We start from the raw sequence: 24,115 nt of genomic DNA on the forward strand, positions 1-24,115 counted from the left end.
CTCCTCCTCCTCTCTCTGAAAAACTCCTCCTCCTCCTCTCTCTGATAAGCTCCTCCTCCTCCTCTCTCTGATAAGCTCCTCCTCTCTCTGAAAAACTCCTCCTCCTCCTCTCTCTGATAAACTCCTCCTCCTCTCTCTGATAAGCTCCTCCTCCTATCTGTGAAAAACTCCTCCTCCTCCTCTCTCTGATAAACTCCTCCTCCTCCTCTCTGTTAAGCTCCTCCTCCTCTCTCTGAAAAACTCCTCCTCCTCCTCCTCCTCCTCTCTCTGATAAGCTCCTCCTCCTCTGATAAACTCCTCCTCCTCTCTCTGATAAACTCCTCCTCCTCTCTCTGATAAGCTCCTCCTCCTCTCTCTGAAAAACTCCTCCTCCTCCTCTCTCTGATAAGCTCCTCCTCCTCCTCTCTCTGATAAGCTCCTCCTCTCTCTGAAAAACTCCTCCTCCTCCTCTCTCTGATAAACTCCTCCTCCTCTCTCTGATAAGCTCCTCCTCCTATCTGTGAAAAACTCCTCCTCCTCCTCTCTCTGATAAACTCCTCCTCCTCCTCTCTGTTAAGCTCCTCCTCCTCTCTCTGAAAAACTCTTCCTCCTCTTCTCTAATAAACTCCTCCTCCTCTCTCTGATAAATTCCTCCTTCTCTCTCTGATAAACTCCTCCTCCTCCTCTCTCTGATAAGCTCCTCCTCCTCTCTCTGATAAGCTCCTCCTCCTCTCTCTGATAAGCTCCTCCTCCTCTCTCTGAAAAACTCCTCCTCCTCTCTCTGATAAGCTCCTCCTCCTCTCTCTGAAAAACTCCTCCTCCTCCTCTCTCTGATAAGCTCCTCCTCCTCCTCTCTCTGATAAGCTCCTCCTCTCTCTGAAAAACTCCTCCTCCTCCTCTCTCTGATAAACTCCTCCTCCTCTCTCTGATAAGCTCCTCCTCCTATCTGTGAAAAACTCCTCCTCCTCTCTCTGATAAACTCCTCCTTCTCTCTCTGATAAGCTCCTCCTCCTCTCTCTGAAAAACTCCTCCTCCTCCTCTCTCTGATAAGCTCCTCCTCCTCTCTCTGAAAAACTCCTCCTCCTCCTCTCTCTGATAAGCTCCTCCTCCTCCTCTCTCTGATAAGCTCCTCCTCTCTCTGAAAAACTCCTCCTCCTCCTCTCTCTGATAAACTCCTCCTCCTCTCTCTGATAAGCTCCTCCTCCTATCTGTGAAAAACTCCTCCTCCTCTCTCTGATAAACTCCTCCTCCTCCTCTCTGTTAAGCTCCTCCTCCTCTCTCTGATAAGCTCCTCCTCTCTGATAAATTCCTCCTCCTCTCTCTGAAAAACTCTTCCTCCTCCTCTCTAATAAACTCCTCCTCCTCTCTCTGATAAATTCCTCCTTCTCTCTCTGATAAGCTCCTCCTCCTCTCTCTGATAAGCTCCTCCTCCTCTCTCTGATAAGCTCCTCCTCCTCTCTCTGATAAACTCCTCCTCCTCCTCTCTCTGATAAGCTCCTCCTCCTCTCTCTGATAAACTCCTCCTCTTCCTGCAGGAACACAACTCTGTGCAGAAGTCCCACTGTTCTCAGGTGGATAAACTGGTGGCTCAGCATGACAAGGAGAAGCTGACGCTGGAGAAGCTGCTGGAGAAGGCCATCAAGAAGAGAGGGTGAGCTGATGATGTCACTGTCCGGCGCTCGCTGATGATGTCACTGTCCGGCGCTCGCTGATGATGTCACTGTCCAGCGCTCGCTGATGATGTCACTGTGACGTTTGTTGTTCTCTGTTTCAGAGAAAACAACTGCTCCGAGTTGAAGAAGGAAACGGCAATAAAGGTCGAGACGCTCACGACAGACCATAAAGAAAAGGTACTGGAGAAAATCCCACTAGGACTGTCAAAATGGCTGAAAAGCTAAATTCGAATTATATTCGAATTCTAAGGGCAATACTTAATGTTAGAGGAAAACAGTACTGTACATCTCCTCTGCCCACAAGAGGGCGCAAGCGAGCGCAATAAACAAATATAAACCAAATCAAGCATCACATCTTGTATAGAAATGACATTCTCAACTCCGACTCCTCCCACCTTTTAATTAACCCACGGATATTACTGCATTTTGGTTATTTTTGTCATCATTGTCATTATTTTCATTACTGTTATTGTTATGATTACTATTATTTTTTTCATTATTGTTGTAATTGCTGTTGTTATTGTCGTTGCTCTCATCATTGTTCTCACCATTGCCATCATCATCATCATCATCATTATTATTATTATTATTATTATTATTATTATTGCTGTTTTGGAATTACAAACCTGGTGCTCATTGTTATCACTACTGCTATGGTTAAATCAATTGATTATTTCCAATCCCCCCTTATCTTTTCATGTGTTTTTAACGCACCACAACGTAGAATAGAAAAAAAAATGTGTATGTGTATATATATATATATATATATATATATATACTGTATATATATATATATATATATATATATATATATGTGTATATATGTGTGTATGTGTGTATGTATGTATGTATATACATATATATATATATATATATATATATATATATATATATATATATATACAGTGAGGAAAATAAGTATTTGAACACCCTGCTATTTTGCAAGTTCTCCCACTTGGAAATCATGGAGGGGTCTGAAATTGTCATCGTAGGTGCATGTCCACTGTGAGAGACATAATCTAAAAAAAAAAATCCAGAAATCATAATATATGATTTTTTAACTATTTATTTGTATGATACAGCTGCAAATAAGTATTTGAACACCTGTCTATCAGCTAGATTTCTGACCCTCAAAGACCTGTTAGTCTGCCTTTAAAATGTCCACCTCCACTCCATTTATTATCCTAAATTAGATGCACCTGTTTGAGGTCGTTAGCTGCATAAAGACACCTGTCCACCCCATACAATCAGTAAGAATCCAACTACTAACATGGCCAAGACCAAAGAGCTGTCCAAAGACACTAGAGACAAAATTGTACACCTCCACAAGGCTGGAAAGGGCTACGGGGAAATTGCCAAGCAGCTTGGTGAAAAAAGGTCCACTGTTGGAGCAATCATTAGAAAATGGAAGAAGCTAAACATGACTGTCAATCTCCCTCGGACTGGGGCTCCATGCAAGATCTCACCTCGTGGGGTCTCAATGATCCTAAGAAAGGTGAGAAATCAGCCCAGAACTACACGGGAGGAGCTGGTCAATGACCTGAAAAGAGCTGGGACCACCGTTTCCAAGGTTACTGTTGGTAATACACTAAGACGTCATGGTTTGAAATCATGCATGGCACGGAAGGTTCCCCTGCTTAAACCAGCACATGTCAAGGCCCGTCTTAAGTTTGCCAATGACCATTTGGATGATCCAGAGGAGTCATGGGAGAAAGTCATGTGGTCAGATGAGACCAAAATAGAACTTTTTGGTCATAATTCCACTAAACGTGTTTGGAGGAAGAAGAATGATGAGTACCATCCCAAGAACACCATCCCTACTGTGAAGCATGGGGGTGGTAGCATCATGCTTTGGGGGTGTTTTTCTGCACATGGGACAGGGCGACTGCACTGTATTAAGGAGAGGATGACCGGGGCCATGTATTGCGAGATTTTGGGGAACAACCTCCTTCCCTCAGTTAGAGCATTGAAGATGGGTCGAGGCTGGGTCTTCCAACATGACAATGACCCGAAGCACACAGCCAGGATAACCAAGGAGTGGCTCTGTAAGAAGCATATCAAGGTTCTGGCGTGGCCTAGCCAGTCTCCAGACCTAAACCCAATAGAGAATCTTTGGAGGGAGCTCAAACTCCGTGTTTCTCAGCGACAGCCCAGAAACCTGACTGATCTAGAGAAGATCTGTGTGGAGGAGTGGGCCAAAATCCCTCCTGCAGTGTGTGCAAACCTGGTGAAAAACTACAGGAAACGTTTGACCTCTGTAATTGCAAACAAAGGCTTCTGTACCAAATATTAACATTGATTTTCTCAGGTGTTCAAATACTTATTTGCAGCTGTATCACACAAATAAATAGTTAAAAAATCATACATTGTGATTTCTGGATTTTTTTTTTTAGATTATGTCTCTCACAGTGGACATGCACCTACGATGACAATTTCAGACCCCTCCATGATTTCTAAGTGGGAGAACTTGCAAAATAGCAGGGTGTTCAAATACTTATTTTCCTCACTGTGTATGTATATATATATATATATACAGTACCAGTCAAAAGTTTGGAAACATTACTATTTTTAATGTTTTTGAAAGAAGTCTCTTATGCTCATCAAGCCTGCAGTTAAAAAAAAAAAAAAAACAGTAATATTATGAAATATTATTACAATTTAAAATAATGGTTCTCTTTTTTAATATACTTTAAAATGTAATTTATTTTTGTGATGCAAAGCTGAATTTTCATCAGCAAGTACTCCAGTCTTTGGTGTCTTATGATCCTTCAGAAATCATTCTAATATGATGATTTGATACTCAGTTATTATCAATGATGGAAACAGTTCTGCTGCTTAATATATTTTTTTGGAATACTTTTTTCAGGATTCATTGATGAGTAAAACGTTAACAGCATTTATTCATAAAAACAGCATTTATTCAAAATAAAAACATTTCTAACAATATAAATCGTTACCATCACCTTTTATCAATTTAACGCATCCTTGTTGAATTAAAGTACTAATTTCTTAAAAAAAATATAGTAATTGTTCCCAAACTTTTGAACGGTAGTGTATATTGTTACAAAAGATTTCTATTCTAAATAAATACAGTTCTTTTTAACTTTTTATTCATCAAATAATCCTGAAAAAAGTATCTCAGGTTATAAAAAAAATATTAAGCAGCACAACTGTTTCCAACATTGATCATAAATCAGCATATTAGAATGATTTCTGAAGGATCATAAGACACCAAAGACTGGAGTACTTGCTGATGAAAATTCAGCTTTGCATCACAAAAATAAATTGCATTTTAAAGCATATTAAAAAAGAGAACCATTATTTTAAATTGTAATAATATTTCATAATATTACTGTTTTTTTTGTTGTTGTTGTTTTTTTTAACTGCAGGCTTGATGAGCATAAGAGACTTCTTTCAAAAACATTAAAAATAGTAACGTTTCCAAACTTTTGACTTGTACTGTATATATATACAGTATATACATTGAAAAACCTCTTAAACACTCAGGCAGGCAAGACAGGCGAGAAGTGGTTTCCATATGACAGCATCTCTGTCCCAAGTTGAGACACTCTCACACTGTACCCCTTCTTTTAATGCACCTTAGACACTACACATAACATACAAAAAAAAATAGTATAGTATATGAGAAAATAGGGACTGAAGAGATGTGGGGGAGGGTTATCTTATTATATTATCTTCTATTATTATCTTACTATCTAAAAATTAATTTATCTATAGAGAGTGCTGACAATGGTAATTGTTACATAGGAGAAAAGATAGAAATAAAAATTAAAATTGGCTAATACAATGTTTGCTAGCCTGATGTTGTCATACTCAGATTCTAGTCAGAATGTGAGTCTGATACTGCTCCGTTGAGCTTTGATTATGGGGCGTGTTTCAACCGAACCAGGAAGGAAAATGCCTCTGCACTCAATTGGATAGACCTACAGCCAATCAGAGCAACGGAGTAAGTGACGTATGTTTTTCATTCATGTTTCCGATCGACAAATGCCTTGATCGCAGTTCTCTGTTCCTCTTTTAAAATTAATGCGCGGTCGATATCTTCTATAACAGACGCGATGGCGGAATCTACGCATAATGTTTTATAAACAAAGTTCGAGAGGAGCACGTTCAAATAATCAATCCAATCAACTCGTCATCAAACAATGACCGTCTACGGTCTACACTATCAGCATGAGAGGACGCATATATTCACTCTGTCAACTCACCTAACATTCCTTGACAGTTTTCAGCATCCCTCCACTCACTCTCGGCTTGTTCTTCCACAGCCTGGAATACGGGGGGAGTACTTTGGGTTCAGGCCGAATACCGAGCCCGACAGCACGCCAAATATGCATTTATTCTATCTGACTTGTTTGTAAGTGTGAACTCGTGAAATAACAATCCTCCAGCGGCAGTCATCTTTGTTGTAAACGAATTCAACCCAAGCGCTCGTTGGTGACGTGGATGATTACGTTACGTTGCCCTGACAATTTGATTGGTCCGAACAATTTTTTTTCGGGCATAATAGCTCCTCAACGGATCGAGTGCAGACCGAACTTTCCGACCTAAAATTTATGTGGGCGGGGCTAACAAGGAGGCTAAAGACTGCAAAGAAAGAAGCATTTAGCATGGGTTAGCATTTAGCATTATCCCTCATCCTTCCCTCGTGGGTCAGTATGACCCGAAGCCCTAAAATTATACTTAATCATATAGATCGTATAGACTTTTTCATCCAGAAAGCTTGTTTTATTTCATAAAATGTTCAAATGTCTTGTTTTATTTATTTTGATATTTTTTTCTATTTTTTAATGCAATTTTATATAATCTATATATTATATATAGTAATTTAAGCACGTTCCTTACATTCTTTCAACTTAAATTCAAAAACTCACTATTTCATGCATAACCCTTTTAATTCAGCTCTAAATATCTAACATCGGGTGTCTTTGACCTCTTGTGGGAAAATAATAATGTAAGATGATATTTCATGACTCTAGATATGAGATGTCTCATCGATCGCAAGTTCAGTATGGCGTACCACAAGCTCAGTACTAGGACCGCTGCTGTTCACTCTGTACATGCTACACACACACACACACACACACACACACACACAGACACACACTCCAGATCTGATGAAGGACCTGTGCCTGGACACACTCTCACACACACACACACACACACACACACACACACACACTCCAGATCTTATGAAGGACCTGCGCCTGGACACACTCTCACACACACACACACACACACTCCAGATCTTATGAAGGACCTGCGCCTGGACACACTCTCACACACACACACACACACACACACACACACACACACACACACACACACACACACAGACACACACTCCAGATCTGATGAAGGACCTGTGCCTGGACACACTCTCACACACACACACACACACACACACACACACACACACACACACTCCAGATCTTATGAAGGACCTGCGCCTGGACACACTCTCACACACACACACACACACACACACACACACACACTCCAGATCTTATGAAGGACCTGCGCCTGGACACACTCTCACACACACACACACACACACACACACACACACACACACACACACACACACACACACACACACACACACACACACACACACACACACACACACACACACACAGACACACACACACACACACACACACACAGACACACACTCCAGATCTGATGAGGGACCTGCGCGTGGACACACTCTCACACACACACACACACACACACACACACACACACACACACACACACACACACTCCAGATCTTATGAAGGACCTGCGCCTGGACACACTCTCTCACACACACACACACACACACACACACACACACACACACACACTCCAGATCTTATGAAGGACCTGCGCCTGGACACACTCTCACACACACACACACACACACACACACACACACACACACACACTCCAGATCTTATGAAGGACCTGCGCCTGGACACACTCTCACACACACACACACACACACACACACACACACTCCAGATCTTATGAAGGACCTGTGCCTGGACACACTCTCTCACACACACACACACACACACACACACACACACTCCAGATCTTATGAAGGACCTGCGCCTGGACACACTCTCACACACACACACACACACACACACACACACACACACACAGACACACACTCCAGATCTGATGAAGGACCTGTGCCTGGACACACTCTCACACACACACACACACACACACACACACACACACACACACACACACACACACACACACTCCAGATCTTATGAAGGACCTGCGCCTGGACACACTCTCACACACACACACACACACACACACACACACACAGACACACACTCCAGATCTGATGAGGGACCTGCGCGTGGACACACTCTCACACACACACACACACACACACACTCCAGATCTTATGAAGGACCTGCGCCTGGACACACTCTCACACACACACACACACACACACACACACACACACACACACACACTCCAGATCTTATGAAGGACCTGCGCCTGGACACACTCTCACACACACACACACACACACACACACACACACACACACACTCCAGATCTTATGAAGGACCTGCGCCTGGACACACTCTCTCACACACACACACACACACACACACACACACACACTCCAGATCTTATGAAGGACCTGCGCCTGGACACACTCTCACACACACACACACACACACACACACACACACTCCAGATCTTATGAAGGACCTGCGCCTGGACACACTCTCACACACACACACACACACACACACACACACACACACACACTCCAGATCTTATGAAGGGCCTGCGCCTGGACACACTCTCACACACACACACACACACACACACACACACACACACACACACACTCCAGATCTGATGAGGGACCTGCGTCTGGACACACTCTCTCACACACACACACACACACTCCAGATCTGATGAGGGACCTGCGCCTGGACACACTCTCACACACACACACACACAGACACACACTCCAGATCTGATGAGGGACCTGCGCCTGGACACACTCTCACACACACACACACACAGACACACACTCCAGATCTTATGAAGGACCTGCGCCTGGACACACTCTCACACACACACACACACACACACACACACACACACTCCAGATCTTATGAAGGGCCTGCGTCTGGACACACTCTCTCACACACACACACACACACTCCAGATCTGATGAGGGACCTGCGTCTGGACACACTCTCTCTCACACACACACACACACACTCCAGATCTGATGAGGGACCTGCGCCTGGACACACTCTCACACACACACACACACACACAGACACACACTCCAGATCTGATGAGGGACCTGCGTCTGGACACACTCTCTCTCACACACACACACACACACACACTCCAGATCTGATGAGGGACCTGCGCCTGGACACACTCTCACTCTCACACACAGACACACACACACAGACACACACACACAGACACACACACACACACTCCAGATCTTATGAAGGGCCTGCGCCTGGACACACTCTCACACACACACACACACACACACACACACACACACACTCCAGATCTGATGAGGGACCTGCGCCTGGACACACTCTCACTCTCACACACAGACACACACACACAGACACACACACACAGACACACACACACACACTCCAGATCTTATGAAGGGCCTGCGCCTGGACACACTCTCACACACACACACACACACACACACACAGACACACACTCCAGATCTGATGAGGGACCTGCGTCTGGACACACACACACACACTCACACACACACACACTCCGGATCTGATGAGGGACCTGCGTCTGGACACACTCTCACACACACACACACACACACACACACACACTCCAGATCTGATGAGGGACCTGCGCCTTGACACACTCTCACTCTCACACACACACAGACACACACTCCAGATCTGATGAGGGACCTGCGTCTGGACACACACACACACACTCACACACACACACACTCCGGATCTGATGAGGGACCTGCGTCTGGACACACTCTCACACACACACACACACACACACACACACACTCCAGATCTGATGAGGGACCTGCGTCTGGACACACTCTCACACACACACACACACACACACACACACACTCCAGATCTGATGAGGGACCTGCGTCTGGACACACTCTCACACACACACACACACACTCCAGATCTGATGAGGGACCTGCGTCTGGACACACACACACACACACACACACACACACACACTCCAGATCTGATGAGGGACCTGCGTCTGGACACACTCTCACACACACACACACACACTCCAGATCTGATGAGGGACCTGCGTCTGGACACACACACACACACACACACACACACACTCCAGATCTGATGAGGGACCTGCGTCTGGACACACTCTCACACACACACACACACACACACACACACACACACACTCCAGATCTGATGAGGGACCTGCGTCTGGACACACACACACACACACACACACACACACACTCCAGATCTGATGAGGGACCTGCGTCTGGACACACACACACACACACACTCCAGATCTGATGAGGGACCTGCGTCTGGACACACACACACACACACACACACACACACACACACACACACACACACACACTCCAGATCTGATGAGGGACCTGCGTCTGGACACACACACACACACACACACACACACTCCAGATCTGATGAGGGACCTGCGTCTGGACACACACACACACACACACACACACACACACTCCAGATCTGATGAGGGACCTGCGTCTGGACACACACACACACACACACTCCAGATCTGATGAGGGACCTGCGTCTGGACACACACACACACACACACACACACACACACACACACACACACACACACACTCCAGATCTGATGAGGGACCTGCGTCTGGACACACTCTCACACACACACACACACACTCCAGATCTGATGAGGGACCTGCGTCTGGACACACACACACACACACACACACACACACACACACTCCAGATCTGATGAGGGACCTGCGTCTGGACACACTCTCACACACACACACACACACTCCAGATCTGATGAGGGACCTGCGTCTGGACACACACACACACACACACACACACACACTCCAGATCTGATGAGGGACCTGCGTCTGGACACACACACACACACACACACACACACACACACACACACTCCAGATCTGATGAGGGACCTGCGTCTGGACACACTCTCACACACACACACACACACACTCCAGATCTGATGAGGGACCTGCGTCTGGACACACACACACACACACACACACACACTCCAGATCTGATGAGGGACCTGCGTCTGGACACACACACACACACACACACACACACACACTCCAGATCTGATGAGGGACCTGCGTCTGGACACACACACACACACACACACACACACACACACACACACACACTCCAGATCTGATGAGGGACCTGCGTCTGGACACACACACACACACACACACACACACACTCCAGATCTGATGAGGGACCTGCGTCTGGACACACACACACACACACACACACACACACACACACACACACACTCCAGATCTGATGAGGGACCTGCGTCTGGACACACACACACACACACACACACACACACACACACACACACTCCAGATCTGATGAGGGACCTGCGCCTGAACACGACGGCAGCGCAGTCCTGAAGTGTCACTAGTCTCTCCTCTGTGAAGGCCTCCTCCCCTCTCTACAGATAAAGCGTTGTCGGGATAATTCCGGTTCGCGCGGCTACGCGGAAGCGATAACAATTCTGTATTATTAATTTTAAGACCAGACAGTAGTTTGTTGAGGGTTGATTTGTAGGGAAGAACTACACGTCTGCGCACACATATTCAAACGCACATCCCTATAGACTGAACTCGTAATACGCATGTGCGCCGTCAGCGTTCTCACAGCTCGCGTTTTTGAAGTTTGCGCAGAAAGAAATGAAAAGAGTTTTCTGTTAGAACAGTGTCATGTTAGCGGCCCCTAAGTTAATAACTAATGATCATTGCGACAGAAGTGAATCAATCAAACTAACTTTATCTGGACAATAACTTTATTCTAGATCTGCTGTAAAGCCTAAACACTTTACCTTAATTTCCTATTATCACTGTAAAGTTGCTTTGGAACAATCTACAATGAAGATGACTTGACTTGACTTGTATCTCTATATGGAGTAAATGAGCTGTTCCTCTGGGTCAGTTCATTTCAGTATGCATTCAGATACACATGTAGACATTATAAAATCATTTTTTGGTAAAGTTTTAGCATCTTTAATTTGAATTCTGAGCATTTTTTAGGTTTTCTGAGCATCTTAGGCATTCCATTCACTCCTACAGGGTCAAATTGAACCGCGAGGGAAGGATTTGTTACTTTTTTACATTTCAACCACAAAACTCCTCAAATCCATTACATTTTTATTTTTGTGTCTATTCATAGTTCAAGTGCAACAAAAGTCCTGGGGTCTCGGTCCCCTCCGATGAACACTCAATTAAATTTGTTTTACTGGTCAAAATGACCAGAGGCAAGGATGAGGGTTGGATCCAACCATGAGCTTTACATGAACTGCAAACGAAATCTCCATGAAACGTGTGTGAGTCTCAGTGTGTGAGTGTGTGTGGTGTGTGTCCTCAGGTGAAGGACATGGTGGCCCAGCACACTAAAGAGTGGTCCGAGATGATCAACGGCCACAGCACAGAGGAGCAGGAGATGAAGGACGCCCATGTGACGCAGCAGTGTGAGATCTTGAAGAAGCTTCTGGCCAGCGTTCAGGACCAGCAGACCCTGCAGCTCAAGCTCCTCCACGAGCGGTGCGAACACAGCTCGAGACTCACTGAACACTCACTCGCTTCCCAACGCCTCAGTCGCAGATCCTGCTGATGCGTGTCTGTGCTGTTATACACACTACACGTCAAAGTTTGGGATCAATGAGATTTTTAATGTTTTTAAAAGAAATTTCTTCTGCTCTCCAAAGCTGCATTAATTTGTTTTGAAAAATACAGTAAAACAGTGAAATATTATTGTAATGTAAATCAGCTGTTGTCTTTGAGAATATATAGTAAAGTGAATAAATGCAGCTTTGGTGTGCAGAAGAGACTTCTTTTAAAAACACAAAATCTCACCGATCCCAAACTTTTGATCGGCAGTAGAGAGAGCGAGAGAGAGAGACAGTAGGAGAAGCATTTACATTATTACGAACTTAAAAATACAGTATCAAATTGAATAGAGTCTCATTATGAATCGGATCAAAATGTTATGAATTTGCGAAACCTATGAATCGTGAATCAAATCAACCTAAAGATTCACACCCTGTTCTGAATAGTGAACCGTACTCAGGTCTACAGTAAAGCGTAGTATGCTAATGACTCGCATCTGATTAACACGCCACGCTCGTACCGTCATGAATATTTTCATCAGGGCCCGTATTATCCTCTTTATGATGGAGATACTGCCATAATTAACAGACATTAATGTTGCATGAGTCTCTTTGAGTTCAGGAGGGCGTCTTTAGAGAGCGAGTTTCTATTGAACTCGAGTGTCTTTACTAATTATGCTGATAATTCCCCTCGGCGTGAACCCGTTCTCCGTTTGTTCTGCAGCAGGATCTCCATGAGAAAGGCCTTGGCTCTCGATGATGTTTCATAACGTGAACCGTGATCTTGTTTTGAAAATGTTTTGTTTGATTGACAGGCAAAGCAAAGAGATGAAGGGAAACCAGGCGAAGACGTCCATGGAGAACAGCAAAGCCATCAGCCAGGACAAGAGCATCAAGAACAAGGCTGAGCGCGAGAGGTGCGGGTCCACAGAACACTATGATGAACCTCTGACGCTCGCAGATCTGACCTGTGTGTGTGTGTGTGTGTGTGCAGGAGAGTTCGGGAGCTGAACAGCAGCAACACCAAAAAGTTCCTCGAGGAGAGAAAACGGGTTGGTTGATGATCTTTAATGTCAGACTTTCTTTGTTTGGTTGGGGCTATAAATGCAGTTTTGAGAAGTGGATGCAGCTTCAGTGCTGTATGATTATTATCATGAGAGAAAACATGAGAGAGAATCAGGCGTCAGTTACTTAAAAAAGTTTTTGAAGCCTGTTTCTTCAGATTGTTCTGATTTTCTGCAGTGATGTTATTTATTTTCATTTTAAGAGTCTGAGACTAAAATGATGCATTTCAGAAGTCGAGTCAGCTTTATTTCTACAGCGCTTTCTACAGTACAGATCGTTTCACAGCAGCTTCACAGTAATGAACAGAATCAGTGATCAAACTTCATTAGATATGAGATGAACTCAGATGCAGCTGTACAGCAGCTCTACAGAACACAATAGAGTCAGGCTTATGTAATAGATTATCAGCCATATGGGAGCTTGTTTCCACCACAAAATAAACAATAAAATGGGAAATTGTGACATTTTATCTAAAAATTCTTAAACAAATTTTCTTGAATTTGTGAGTTTATATCTCACAGTTCTAAAGAAAATCAGAATTGTTAAATATAAACTTGCAAGTGCAGGGAAAAAAGTCAAAATTCTGAGATCAAAAGTTGCGATTACCTTTTTTATTTTTTATTCTGTGGCGGAAACAAGCTTCCACACAGTCCTGTTTCTTGTTTTGTTTATTTTTTTGTTTTGTATATAATATCTTGTTGACATTGGCGTGATATTGGCGTGACATTGACGTGACGTTGACGTGACGTTGACGTGACGTTGGCGTGTTATTGGCATGTTATTGACGTTGACGTGACATTGGCATGTTATTGACATTGACATTGACGTGACGTTGACGTGACATTGACGTGACGTTGACGTGACATTGACGTGACGTTGACATGACGTTGACGTGACGTTGGCGTGTTATTGGCATGTTATTGACGTTGACGTGACATTGGCATGTTATTGACGTTGACATTGACGTGACGTTGACGTGACGTTGACATGACGTTGACGTGACATTGACGTGACGTTGACATGACGTTGACGTGACATTGACGTGACGTTGACATGACGTTGACGTGACGTTGGCATCGGTTTTCCCGCAGCCTGCCGGATCCAGGCCGTATCCAGATCTGATGAAGGACCTTCGCCTGGACCCCTGATCCAACGCAGTGCTGAAGTGCCAACTAGTCTCTCCCTATGGAGGATCCCTTTACCACTCTACAGATTAGGCGTTGTCGGGAAAATTCGTTTCACGTTCCTACCCCGAAGTGACAAAATAAAATAAAATTCTTTATCAAGATTAATAAGGAAAGACAAGTACTTTGTTTAGGCTTGGCTTATAGGGAATTCCAAACCTGCGTACATATATTCAAACGCACATAACTATAGAACCCGTTCTTAATGTGCATGTGAACGCCATCAGCGTTACTCACAGGTTCGCGTTTAAAGTCTGTGTAGAGAGAATGGTGTCGTCTTAGCGGCCCCTAATTTAATAACAAATGATCGTTGCGATGGAAGCAAATCAATCAAAACTAACTTTAGATGGAAAATAACTTTATTAAAGAACCGCTATAAAGCCAAAACAATCTCTGTTACCGTAAATTATACGCTTATCTCTGTAAAGCTGCTTTGAGACAATCTACATTGTTAAAAGCGCTATATAAATGAAGATGACTTGACTTGACTTGACATTGACGTGACGTTGGCGTGACATTGACGTGACGTTGGCGTGACGTTGACTTGACGTTGACATGATGTTGACATGATGTTGACGTGATGTTGACATGCTCTTCCGTGTCTCGGTCTCAGTTGGCCATGAAGCAGGCGAAGGAGCTGGAGCAGCTGCAGAAGAACCAGCGTGAGCAGCTGGAGAAACTCGAGAAGTTCAACGAGCAGGTAAAACCTTCAGCCGTCACTGACACAGGACGGGTTTACTAGCTAAACCTGCTAGATTTTCAACAGTTAGCTGAAATGAATGAATGGTCACCCTTCTCTTGATTTCATATGATTTGCATTTTGTCCTCCATTTTTCATATTTTGTACGTGTGACATCTGAATCCATGCCTTAAATATGATTTGCCTTTTCTTTGAACAGCTTTTGAAATCCCATCATGCAAACAGTCAGACTCCAGGTAGGCTCACCATCGCTTTCCTCTGTCTTCAGTTTCCTCGTCAGTCTCGTTTCTGCCTTACTGAGGGTTACTGCTTCTTAAACATACTAAACGGAGAAAAACACACCGCAAAACATCATGTTCTTCCTCACTCTTTCTGCCTTATTTTCCAGCACTATTAAATCAATATACATTTACTGAAGTCTTTTTTTTAATTGTATAAAAATGAAGTTAAAACATTAAGTAATTGGCCATTTGTTGTAAGGTGCCGCCCATTTGACAGCTCGGCCTGTCATCACAGAGAAGCCAGGCAACTGGCAGCCAATTGGACGTTGAGCTCCAAATCAAATCAAGCCCATGCTGCTCTCACAGACGGGACTCTGTATACACTATATATATATATATATATATATATATATATATATAAAGAGCTAGTCAGTTGATTAGTTATGTATACTAATCATGTCATTGCAGCACTTCAGATGAGCCTGTTGAAAGTCTCAGTATGATTTGCTGTCATCACACCATTGTTCCTGTGTTATGAAACTATACTCATCACTGTCCACATGAGTCATTTCACACCGTGAGTCACTCGCTGTTACTGAACACAAGCGTTTGAAAGTGTTCCCTACAGCATCCAGTATTCACTCCACAATGAACAGAGAATCAGAGCGTTCAGCATGCGATCGAGTCGGTGACAGAATCATGAAGAACATAACAATACTGATTCTGATTCCAAGAATGAATATTTTAGTAATTTAGCTCTCATTTTAAATTGGACATGATGAAAGGAATGGCCTGCGGTTCAGTGAGTGAATCAAGAGTCGTTAGATTGATTCGGTGAGGGAACGAGTCATCAGATGATTCAGTTAGTGGTGGAACTTACTTCCATCACATCCAATGATTTGATGGATGAAAGTTTTTCAAATAGTTGTAGGTAACACTTTAAAACACTTTGTTAACATTAGTTAACAAGAACTAACAATTAACAGTTGTATTTTTATTCACTTATGGTAACAAAGATTAATAAATACTGTAACAAATGTTTTGCTAATTGTTAGTTAATGATAGCTAATGCATTAACCAATGGGACCTCATTGTAAAGTGTTAACTTTAAGTGTTTCTTTTTATAAAACAGCTGGATAATAAAAGAATATGCCAAGCTACTTAGACTTTGTTCTCTTCATTACGACCCCAGGATCGATTTTTACATTAAGTTTAAATGAAAATCATTTTTATTTAGTTACTGAATATAGCTCTGAATAAGTCACTGTCTGAGTGAACAGCATCTTTATAACAAAGTCCCACTTGTTAATGTTAGTTAATGCATACAACTGGTATTACCTAACAGTAAACAAGACTTTTGTTACAGTAGTATTTAATAATCATGTTAACATTAGTTCATGTCCATTAAATGAAACTAACAGATATAACTTTTGATTGTAATAATTCATTAGTAAATGTTGAAATTAACATGAACTAAGATTAATAAATGCTGTACAAGCATTTTTCTAACCAATGTTAACAAATGTTAAACCTTATTGTAAAGTGTTACCGTTTTTTTTTTTATTCTAGAAAACAGATCTGGATGAATGAATGGGTGGATGGATGGATGGATGGCAGAATGATGGATGGATGGATGGATGGATGGATGGATGGATGGGCGGATGGATGGATGGATGAATGGATGGATGGGCGAATGGATGGATGGATGTATGGATGGGCGGATGAATGGATGGATGGATAGATGGGCGGATGGATGGATGGATAGATGGGCGGATTGATGGATGGATGGATGGATGGATGGGCGGATGGATGGATGGATGGGCGGATGGATGGATGGGTGGATGGGCGGATGAATGGATGGATGGATGGATGGATAGATGGGCGGATGGATGGATGGATGGATGTATGGATGGGCGGATGGATGGATGGATGGATAGATGGATGGATGGATGGATGGATGGATAGATAGATGGGCTGATGGATGGATGGATGGATGGATGGGCGGATGGATGGATGGATGGATGGATGGATGGATGGGCGGATGAATGGATGGATGGATAGATGGATGGATGGATAGATGGGCGGATGGATGGATGGGCGGATGGGTGGATGGATGGATGGATGGGCGGATGGATGGATGGGTGGATAAATGGATGGATGGGCGGATGGATAGATGGATGGATGGGCGGATGGATGGATGGATGGATGGATGGGCAGATGTATGGATGGGCTGATGGATGGATTGATGGATGGATGGCGGATTGATGGATGGATGGATGAATGAATGAATGAATGAATGAATGAATGAATGAATGAATGAATGGATGGATGGATGGATGGATGTGAATCTGATGGCGTGTCTGCTGTGATTCTCCAGGCCAAAGACATGCAGAAGATGGTGAAGCTGGAGGAGGACATGGACCGCAGACCAGCCACAGTGGTGTAAACGCTCCATCAGTCCACTGAGAAGACCAGAGGAAACCCTCACGATCTCCCACACAAATCACAAGTGCTGAAGACATCCGTCTGTCCCTCAGGCTCCGTCTTCATCCGCTGTCCCTCGGGCTCCGTCTTCTGTCTTACACCCCGAAAGTCCCTGCCGTCTGTTGATCTATAGCCCCGCCCACTCTCCCTACCTCAGCTCTAACCCCGCCCACTCTCCCTACCTCAGCTCTGACCCCGCCCACTCTCCCTACCTCAGCTCTGACCCCGCCCACTCTCCCTACCTCAGCTCTGACCCCGCCCACTCTCCCTACCTCAGCTCTGACCCCGCCCACTCTCCCTACCTCAGCTCTGACCCCGCCCACTCTCCCTACCTCAGCTCTGACCCCGCCCACTCTCCCTACCTCAGCTCTGACCCCGCCCACAGCAGTTAACTCCTCCTACAGCTTGTGCCGTAGCTCCGCCCCCACAGTGAAGATGGCGCTGGTGGGACAGACCCGTCACACACGTTTTTCTACAGTCCACTGCGGCCCGTCCGTCATCAGCAGAGCTGCAGCCATGATGGGTCCATGACTCAAAAGTGAACTCTGACCCCACCCGTACCTCAGCTCTGACCTTGCCCACTCTCCCTACCTCAGCTCTGACCCCACCCACTCTCTACCTCAGTTCTGACCCCGCCCACTCTCCCTACTTCAGCTCTGACCCAGCCCACTCTCCCTACCTCAGCCCTGACCCCACCCACTCTCCCTGCCTCAGCTCCGACCCCGCCCACTCTCCGTACCTCAGCTCTGACCCCGTCCACTCTCCCTACCTCAGCTCTGACCCCGCCCACAGCAGCTAACTCCTCCCACACCTTGTTCCGTAGCTCCGCCCCCACGGTGAAGATGGCGCTGGTGGGACAGACCCGTCACACACGTGTTTTTCTACAGTCCACTGCGGCCCGTCCGTCATCAGCAGAGCTGCAGTCATGATGGGTCAACGACTCAAAAGTGAATTTTCAACCCGTATCTCACCCTTAGCAGAGCCAGGCCAGCGGACGAGTCTGATTAACAGACGGTTTAGTTAATGTCGTCAGCACAATACCTGTGAACGATGCGCTAGTTTAATATCCTGAGCACTTTATATGTGATAGGATGTCGAGGACCTTTGACTATGTAGCAGAGCACTTGCTTTCCTCAGTACAGTAAGAATGTAGAGTCTGGAATCCACACGAGTTCTTCTGCTGTCCCGAGCTTTTATCGTCCGTTTTTAAGACGCACACGTCATTTTAACCCAAATGTTGTTTTGTTTTAGCGGTGACACTTTTTAAACAGGCTTTGAGATGTAGACGGTGCTCAAGGAGTTTGCTTTCGCTGTTCGGTACGCGATGGATCCAACCTCAATCTTGTAGCGGCAGGTTCTGATCCATGTGGATTTGGACGCATCATCAACACAAACTCTTTACTTTCCTCGGACACGACGCTGAACTTTGGTTCCACTTGTGTTTGTGTTCACTCACTTTCAGGAGGTGTGATCTATCTGTACTTGTTTTAAAGAGCGGTGATTGATTGTACTGTGTATTCCGGCTCGTATTTGCCGAGCACTTAAGGGATTTTGGAATCATATGTATATTGGTTGTCGTGGGTTTTCCATTTATTGGTTTCGTTCCCTTTTCTTCTTTTCCTTTACATCATGTTTTCAAGTGTTTGGCGGTGACCACATATCTCGTGTGAAAGCAAAGTGCTTTAAAACTCCATCGCTTACAAATGTGCCACTAAATGTCATGTAGGACCTTTAAATTATTTTACTATGATAAATGCCAAAATAAGGGGTTATTTATATAAAGATACATATATTATAGCAGGTAGTTTAAGACTACATTTCATTTCTTAGAAGCTTTTTGCACTAGATGAATGTTTTCTGTTGTGCGACTTCCTTGTAGACTTTTGCTCTAAATTATAGTTTGCGGGAAAAGCAGATTATTTTTGCAGAACTGTCGCTCTGAATTTCACCCGTTTCTATTCGTTTGTCTTTCTGTAGCTCAATGGACCATGCTGTGGGTGCTTTTGTATTTATATATATATATATCGTATTTGTCAAACTTCTAGCAATGAAAATACTAAAAAAATACTGTTGTTATCCTGCTACTTTAATACTGTTTTATAGTATGTGTACCAATAAACTATTCCAGGTGTTAAATGAAAATTGTTGCATGTTTATTATATTGTCTGTCAGTGTCATTTCATGAAAACCACTGCACTCTTATAAATAAAGCTTCCAAAAGTGAATGCCATAGAAGAGCCGTTTCTGGTTCCCAAATAACCTCTCAGTGATCTTTTCTTAAAAGAACCACGTTTTTTAGCGTGAAGAACATTTAATAATCTTAAGAAGCTTTATATACCATAGATTGTTTTAAAGCAAGCTGTTTTACAGTATTAAACATGATAGAATATAAGAATTACGGCTCTCCGGTGTGTTCATGTTTTTACTCGCGTCTGAACAAGAAATTAACCGGAGATTTTCACAACAAAGAAGGTGGAGCCTCAGAGCCACACCCACCTGTTACATCATCATCATAACCGACCAATGGGTGTTCAGAGGTGTTTAACAGCCAGAGCAAACTTTTCCAGAAAGCTGTTTCTAACTCCAGAAACAGACTTCGTTTTGGCCTGATTTTGTTTGGAACCAGTATTTGTTTTCAGCTGTTTCGCTAACTTACGTTAGATTTGTGCTGCATCTCGTTCACTGTGTGGAAATGCCTCTGATTTCATAGAGATGTGGCTGAAAGCACATTAAATGTTCAGCAAACGTTTGCAGAGTAAATGATCTTCTCTGTTGAGTATGTGTAGCATTTTCAAATTTCACTTATATATGTCAGATAGCAGCGACATATTATGTGCAAAAAACCCAAAGCACCTCCTGCTGTTCGATGTCCAACGCTGCAAATGTGTCATTTATCCAAAGATATGAATAAGAAGAAAGCCTTCGCTGTCTGTATCAGTAGACTTGAGTTAGTTACACCTCCCCCTTTCCAGTCAATAATCACATGCAGTAATTGACACATGTATTCATATCATTCAGCCGGCGCTCTCAGAAGCCCTTATTACAATCAGCACATAAATACACATCCACTTATGAACAATAAAGTGTGATAATGAGATTCGTGTTGTCGTGGAAACTCCACAGCGCAGCAGTATAAAGAGTGCGGAGATCAGCGGCGGAGAGACGATTGCCTGAGGATCGAGTCTTAAACATGCTGAAGCTCGACTCCAAGACAGACACCAGGATCCTTCTGGACGCCATCTCCAACGACAAGATCCACCTGGCCAGGTTCATCCTAGACGCTCTGGATGGGAAGATCATCGACTCCGAGACGGAAGGAGCGCAGACGCCTCTGGTTTCCGCCGTGTTCCTCCAGGATTCGCAGGCGAGGAGCAGGTTCATGAATCTCCTCTTGCAGAGAGGAGCGAGTGTGAACCGGCCGGACGAGAGCGGGCGTACACCGCTGAGCTACGCCTGCGAGATGGGATTCCTGGATGCGGTGAAGATCCTGGTGGAGAACGGAGCCGATCCCGAGGCAGCAGACTCCTGGGGGAATACGCCACTCATGTACGCCGTCGTGGCCAGACGTCCAGCCGTCGTGGAGTTCCTGGTGCGCGCTTTTAAAAGACTGGGACTACAGATCGACCGGCAAAACAAGGTGGGAAATTCTGCGGTCGAGGTGGCGAAGCATCTCGGACACACGGAGTGTTTACAGGCGCTCCGGAGTCTCTCCAGGAGGATTCATGACGACACGCTGGCTGAAAGACTTTCCACCGTGAGCATCGATGAAGATGAGGAGCCCAGCAAGACAAGAGCTCCACCTGAAGATGGGACTCACCTTCACGTCGGTTTAACCCGGAAAAGATCCCTTGGTCTGCGGAACCGAATCCAGTCCATGGACTCCATTGAGGAATATGAGAGGGAAAGTGATGCCTTCTCATCACAAGGCCTCATGTTCTCTTGTGTTTCAGCATCAAAACCTCCTCGGAAACATGCGGATCATCTGCCTAACAGCTCGAACAATCTCCTGCCTGCCCTGCTTTACTCGCCGAGACCCTCCAAAACGCCATGGAGAAGCTGCACTCCTGATTCTCCTCTGTCGGGTCCTCTTGGCATTTTATTAACTCCTTTCGGCAAAAGCGCCAAAGAAGAGCTTGAGAAAGCTAAGAAACGTCTGCCCGTACAGAGGTTTGATGACCGTTATTATCAGAAGAGGTGCAGTTTACCAACGAGCGCTCTGGCAGCGGCGGCCCCGGAGCGCAGTAAGAGCAAATCCCAGCGGAAATCCCCCGGGAACACCGGGAACAGATCCGCGAGCTCTCTCGGCGGCCGGCTGTTGAGAAGATTCACGTTCCCGGAGCTCAAGCGGAGCAGCGGAGAGGCTTGCGGAGCTTCGGATCCGCCCGGACGCTGTATCCCGAGGTCAGAGACGTTTCCCCTGGGAAAGAGCCATCCTCAAGTGGGAAGCAAGCCGAGCATCGACAGCATTAGTGCAGTCAAGTGTGAGTTTGACTTTCAGTGTAAAGCTGCTCCAAATGCCTGATCATGAGCGGATTAATCTCTCAAGAGCACGAACTACTGCAGCTTCAGTATAATACAAGAGAATGGGACACAAAACGATATTAACTAGTACATGTTTTAGGACATAAATTATCTTAGTGTTGTGGACATTTTGTGTCATTTTCCACATTTTCCTGCAGCTGACGCCGTTTCAGCAAGATGCCCATCTGTGAAACAGACTCACGGGTTCACATCTCTTCACCAGCACTTCTGGAAAAAAAATTGGTAACACTTTACAATAAGGTTCATTAGTTAACTACCTTAGTTAACATGACCTAAGAATGAACAATACTTCAGGATTTATCAATCAAAGCATTTACTAATATGTTGTTAAAATCAAAGGTTGTATTTGTTAATATTATTAATGCACTGTGAACTAACATGAACAAACAATGAACAGCTATGTTTTTATTAACGAATATTAATAAATACAGTAACAAATGTATTGTTCATTTTATTAAATACATTAACTATGTATGAACTTTTTTGTAAAGTGTCACCAAAAATTTATATTACTCTTTTTCGTGCCAGTGTTTTGAATGCTAGTCATTTATGTTATGTTATATATATATATATATATTTTTTTTTTTTTTTTTTTTTTTTTTTACAGTTATTGGAAAAAATGGTTTTGCCCTTGTCAACAACAGTGAACGTGTTTTGTTTGTTTTTTCTCCATTTAACACTCGTTAGCAGATATAGAAATAGAATATTGACAGTCTATATGGGGTAAGTTGTCACCTGTCATTAAACAGCCTCTGTATTTTAAAAAAAGGCAATTAAGAAATATTTTACAAAACGTTATACAGAAAACTATCAGAAACTGCAATTAATGAATTGCTTAAAAATACGCACAACAAACCACGTTTATGAATTCATGAAAAATACTCGTCTGAATGTATGCGAGTGTTTTATTGTAAATTGCTTAAAAACTGATTGTATTTTATGCCAGTGCTCTAATACGCATTAAAACCCTGATAGATCCTGAAGATGCAGACCATGTGACACCTAACCCCAGTGTCCCATAAAAGGATGTTTTTGTTTTTTTACTAAATGCAACAAAGTGCATCCCTGCAGAAAAGGCATTCCCTTTATTGCGTTTCCCTGCGGAAAACCACCGAAGGACTTTAACGTGCGCATCGTGCGCGAATAGGAGTGAAGCACACCGGCTGATGATGATGATGATGATGTGATCGCTGGACGCGGGCTCGTGTCGCGCTGCAGTGCGGGGTCCGCGGAGTGTCCGAGCGCACGAGTGATGCGTGCGCGTCGCGAGCGTCTGCAGGCGTGAATCACGCGCACCTGCATCTGATGCTGGAGTTCCTCTGGAATCTTCCGCTCATTCCCTGCAGG

At 44.3% G+C, this 24,115-nt stretch overlaps 2 protein-coding genes across 4 annotated transcripts in view; both read left to right on the plus strand.

Moving 5' to 3' along the window:
* plcb4b (phospholipase C, beta 4b) overlaps window positions 1-20,364 on the plus strand; it is a 111,379-nt gene extending 91,015 nt beyond the window's left edge. The window contains exons 33-40 of one of the 3 annotated variants that reach the window (XM_081379441.1): window positions 1,515-1,630; window positions 1,754-1,829; window positions 12,332-12,507; window positions 13,388-13,489; window positions 13,567-13,624; window positions 15,435-15,521; window positions 15,721-15,757; window positions 18,120-20,364. In XM_081379441.1, the coding sequence (XP_081235567.1) occupies window positions 1,515-1,630; window positions 1,754-1,829; window positions 12,332-12,507; window positions 13,388-13,489; window positions 13,567-13,624; window positions 15,435-15,521; window positions 15,721-15,757; window positions 18,120-18,208 (741 nt within the window). In that variant the 3' untranslated portion in view covers window positions 18,209-20,364. Of the gene's footprint in view, window positions 1-1,514; window positions 1,631-1,753; window positions 1,830-12,331; window positions 12,508-13,387; window positions 13,490-13,566; window positions 13,625-15,434; window positions 15,522-15,720; window positions 15,758-16,001; window positions 16,103-17,311; window positions 17,399-18,119 lie in introns of those variants that run through there. The other 2 variants (XM_081379443.1, XM_081379442.1) reach the window with 2 other exon arrangements.
* A 3,392-nt stretch (window positions 20,365-23,756) lies between these two features.
* lamp5 (lysosomal associated membrane protein family member 5) overlaps window positions 23,757-24,115 on the plus strand; it is an 11,149-nt gene continuing 10,790 nt past the window's right edge. Inside the window, exon 1 of the mRNA XM_081378255.1 lies at window positions 23,757-24,115. This exon is cut by the window's right edge and continues 48 nt beyond it. The gene's annotated coding sequence lies outside the window, so the exon portion shown is untranslated.

This window comes from Scardinius erythrophthalmus (genome assembly GCF_964197995.2).
Source record: "Scardinius erythrophthalmus genome assembly, chromosome: 11".
Classification (NCBI taxonomy): domain Eukaryota; kingdom Metazoa; phylum Chordata; class Actinopteri; order Cypriniformes; family Leuciscidae; genus Scardinius; species Scardinius erythrophthalmus.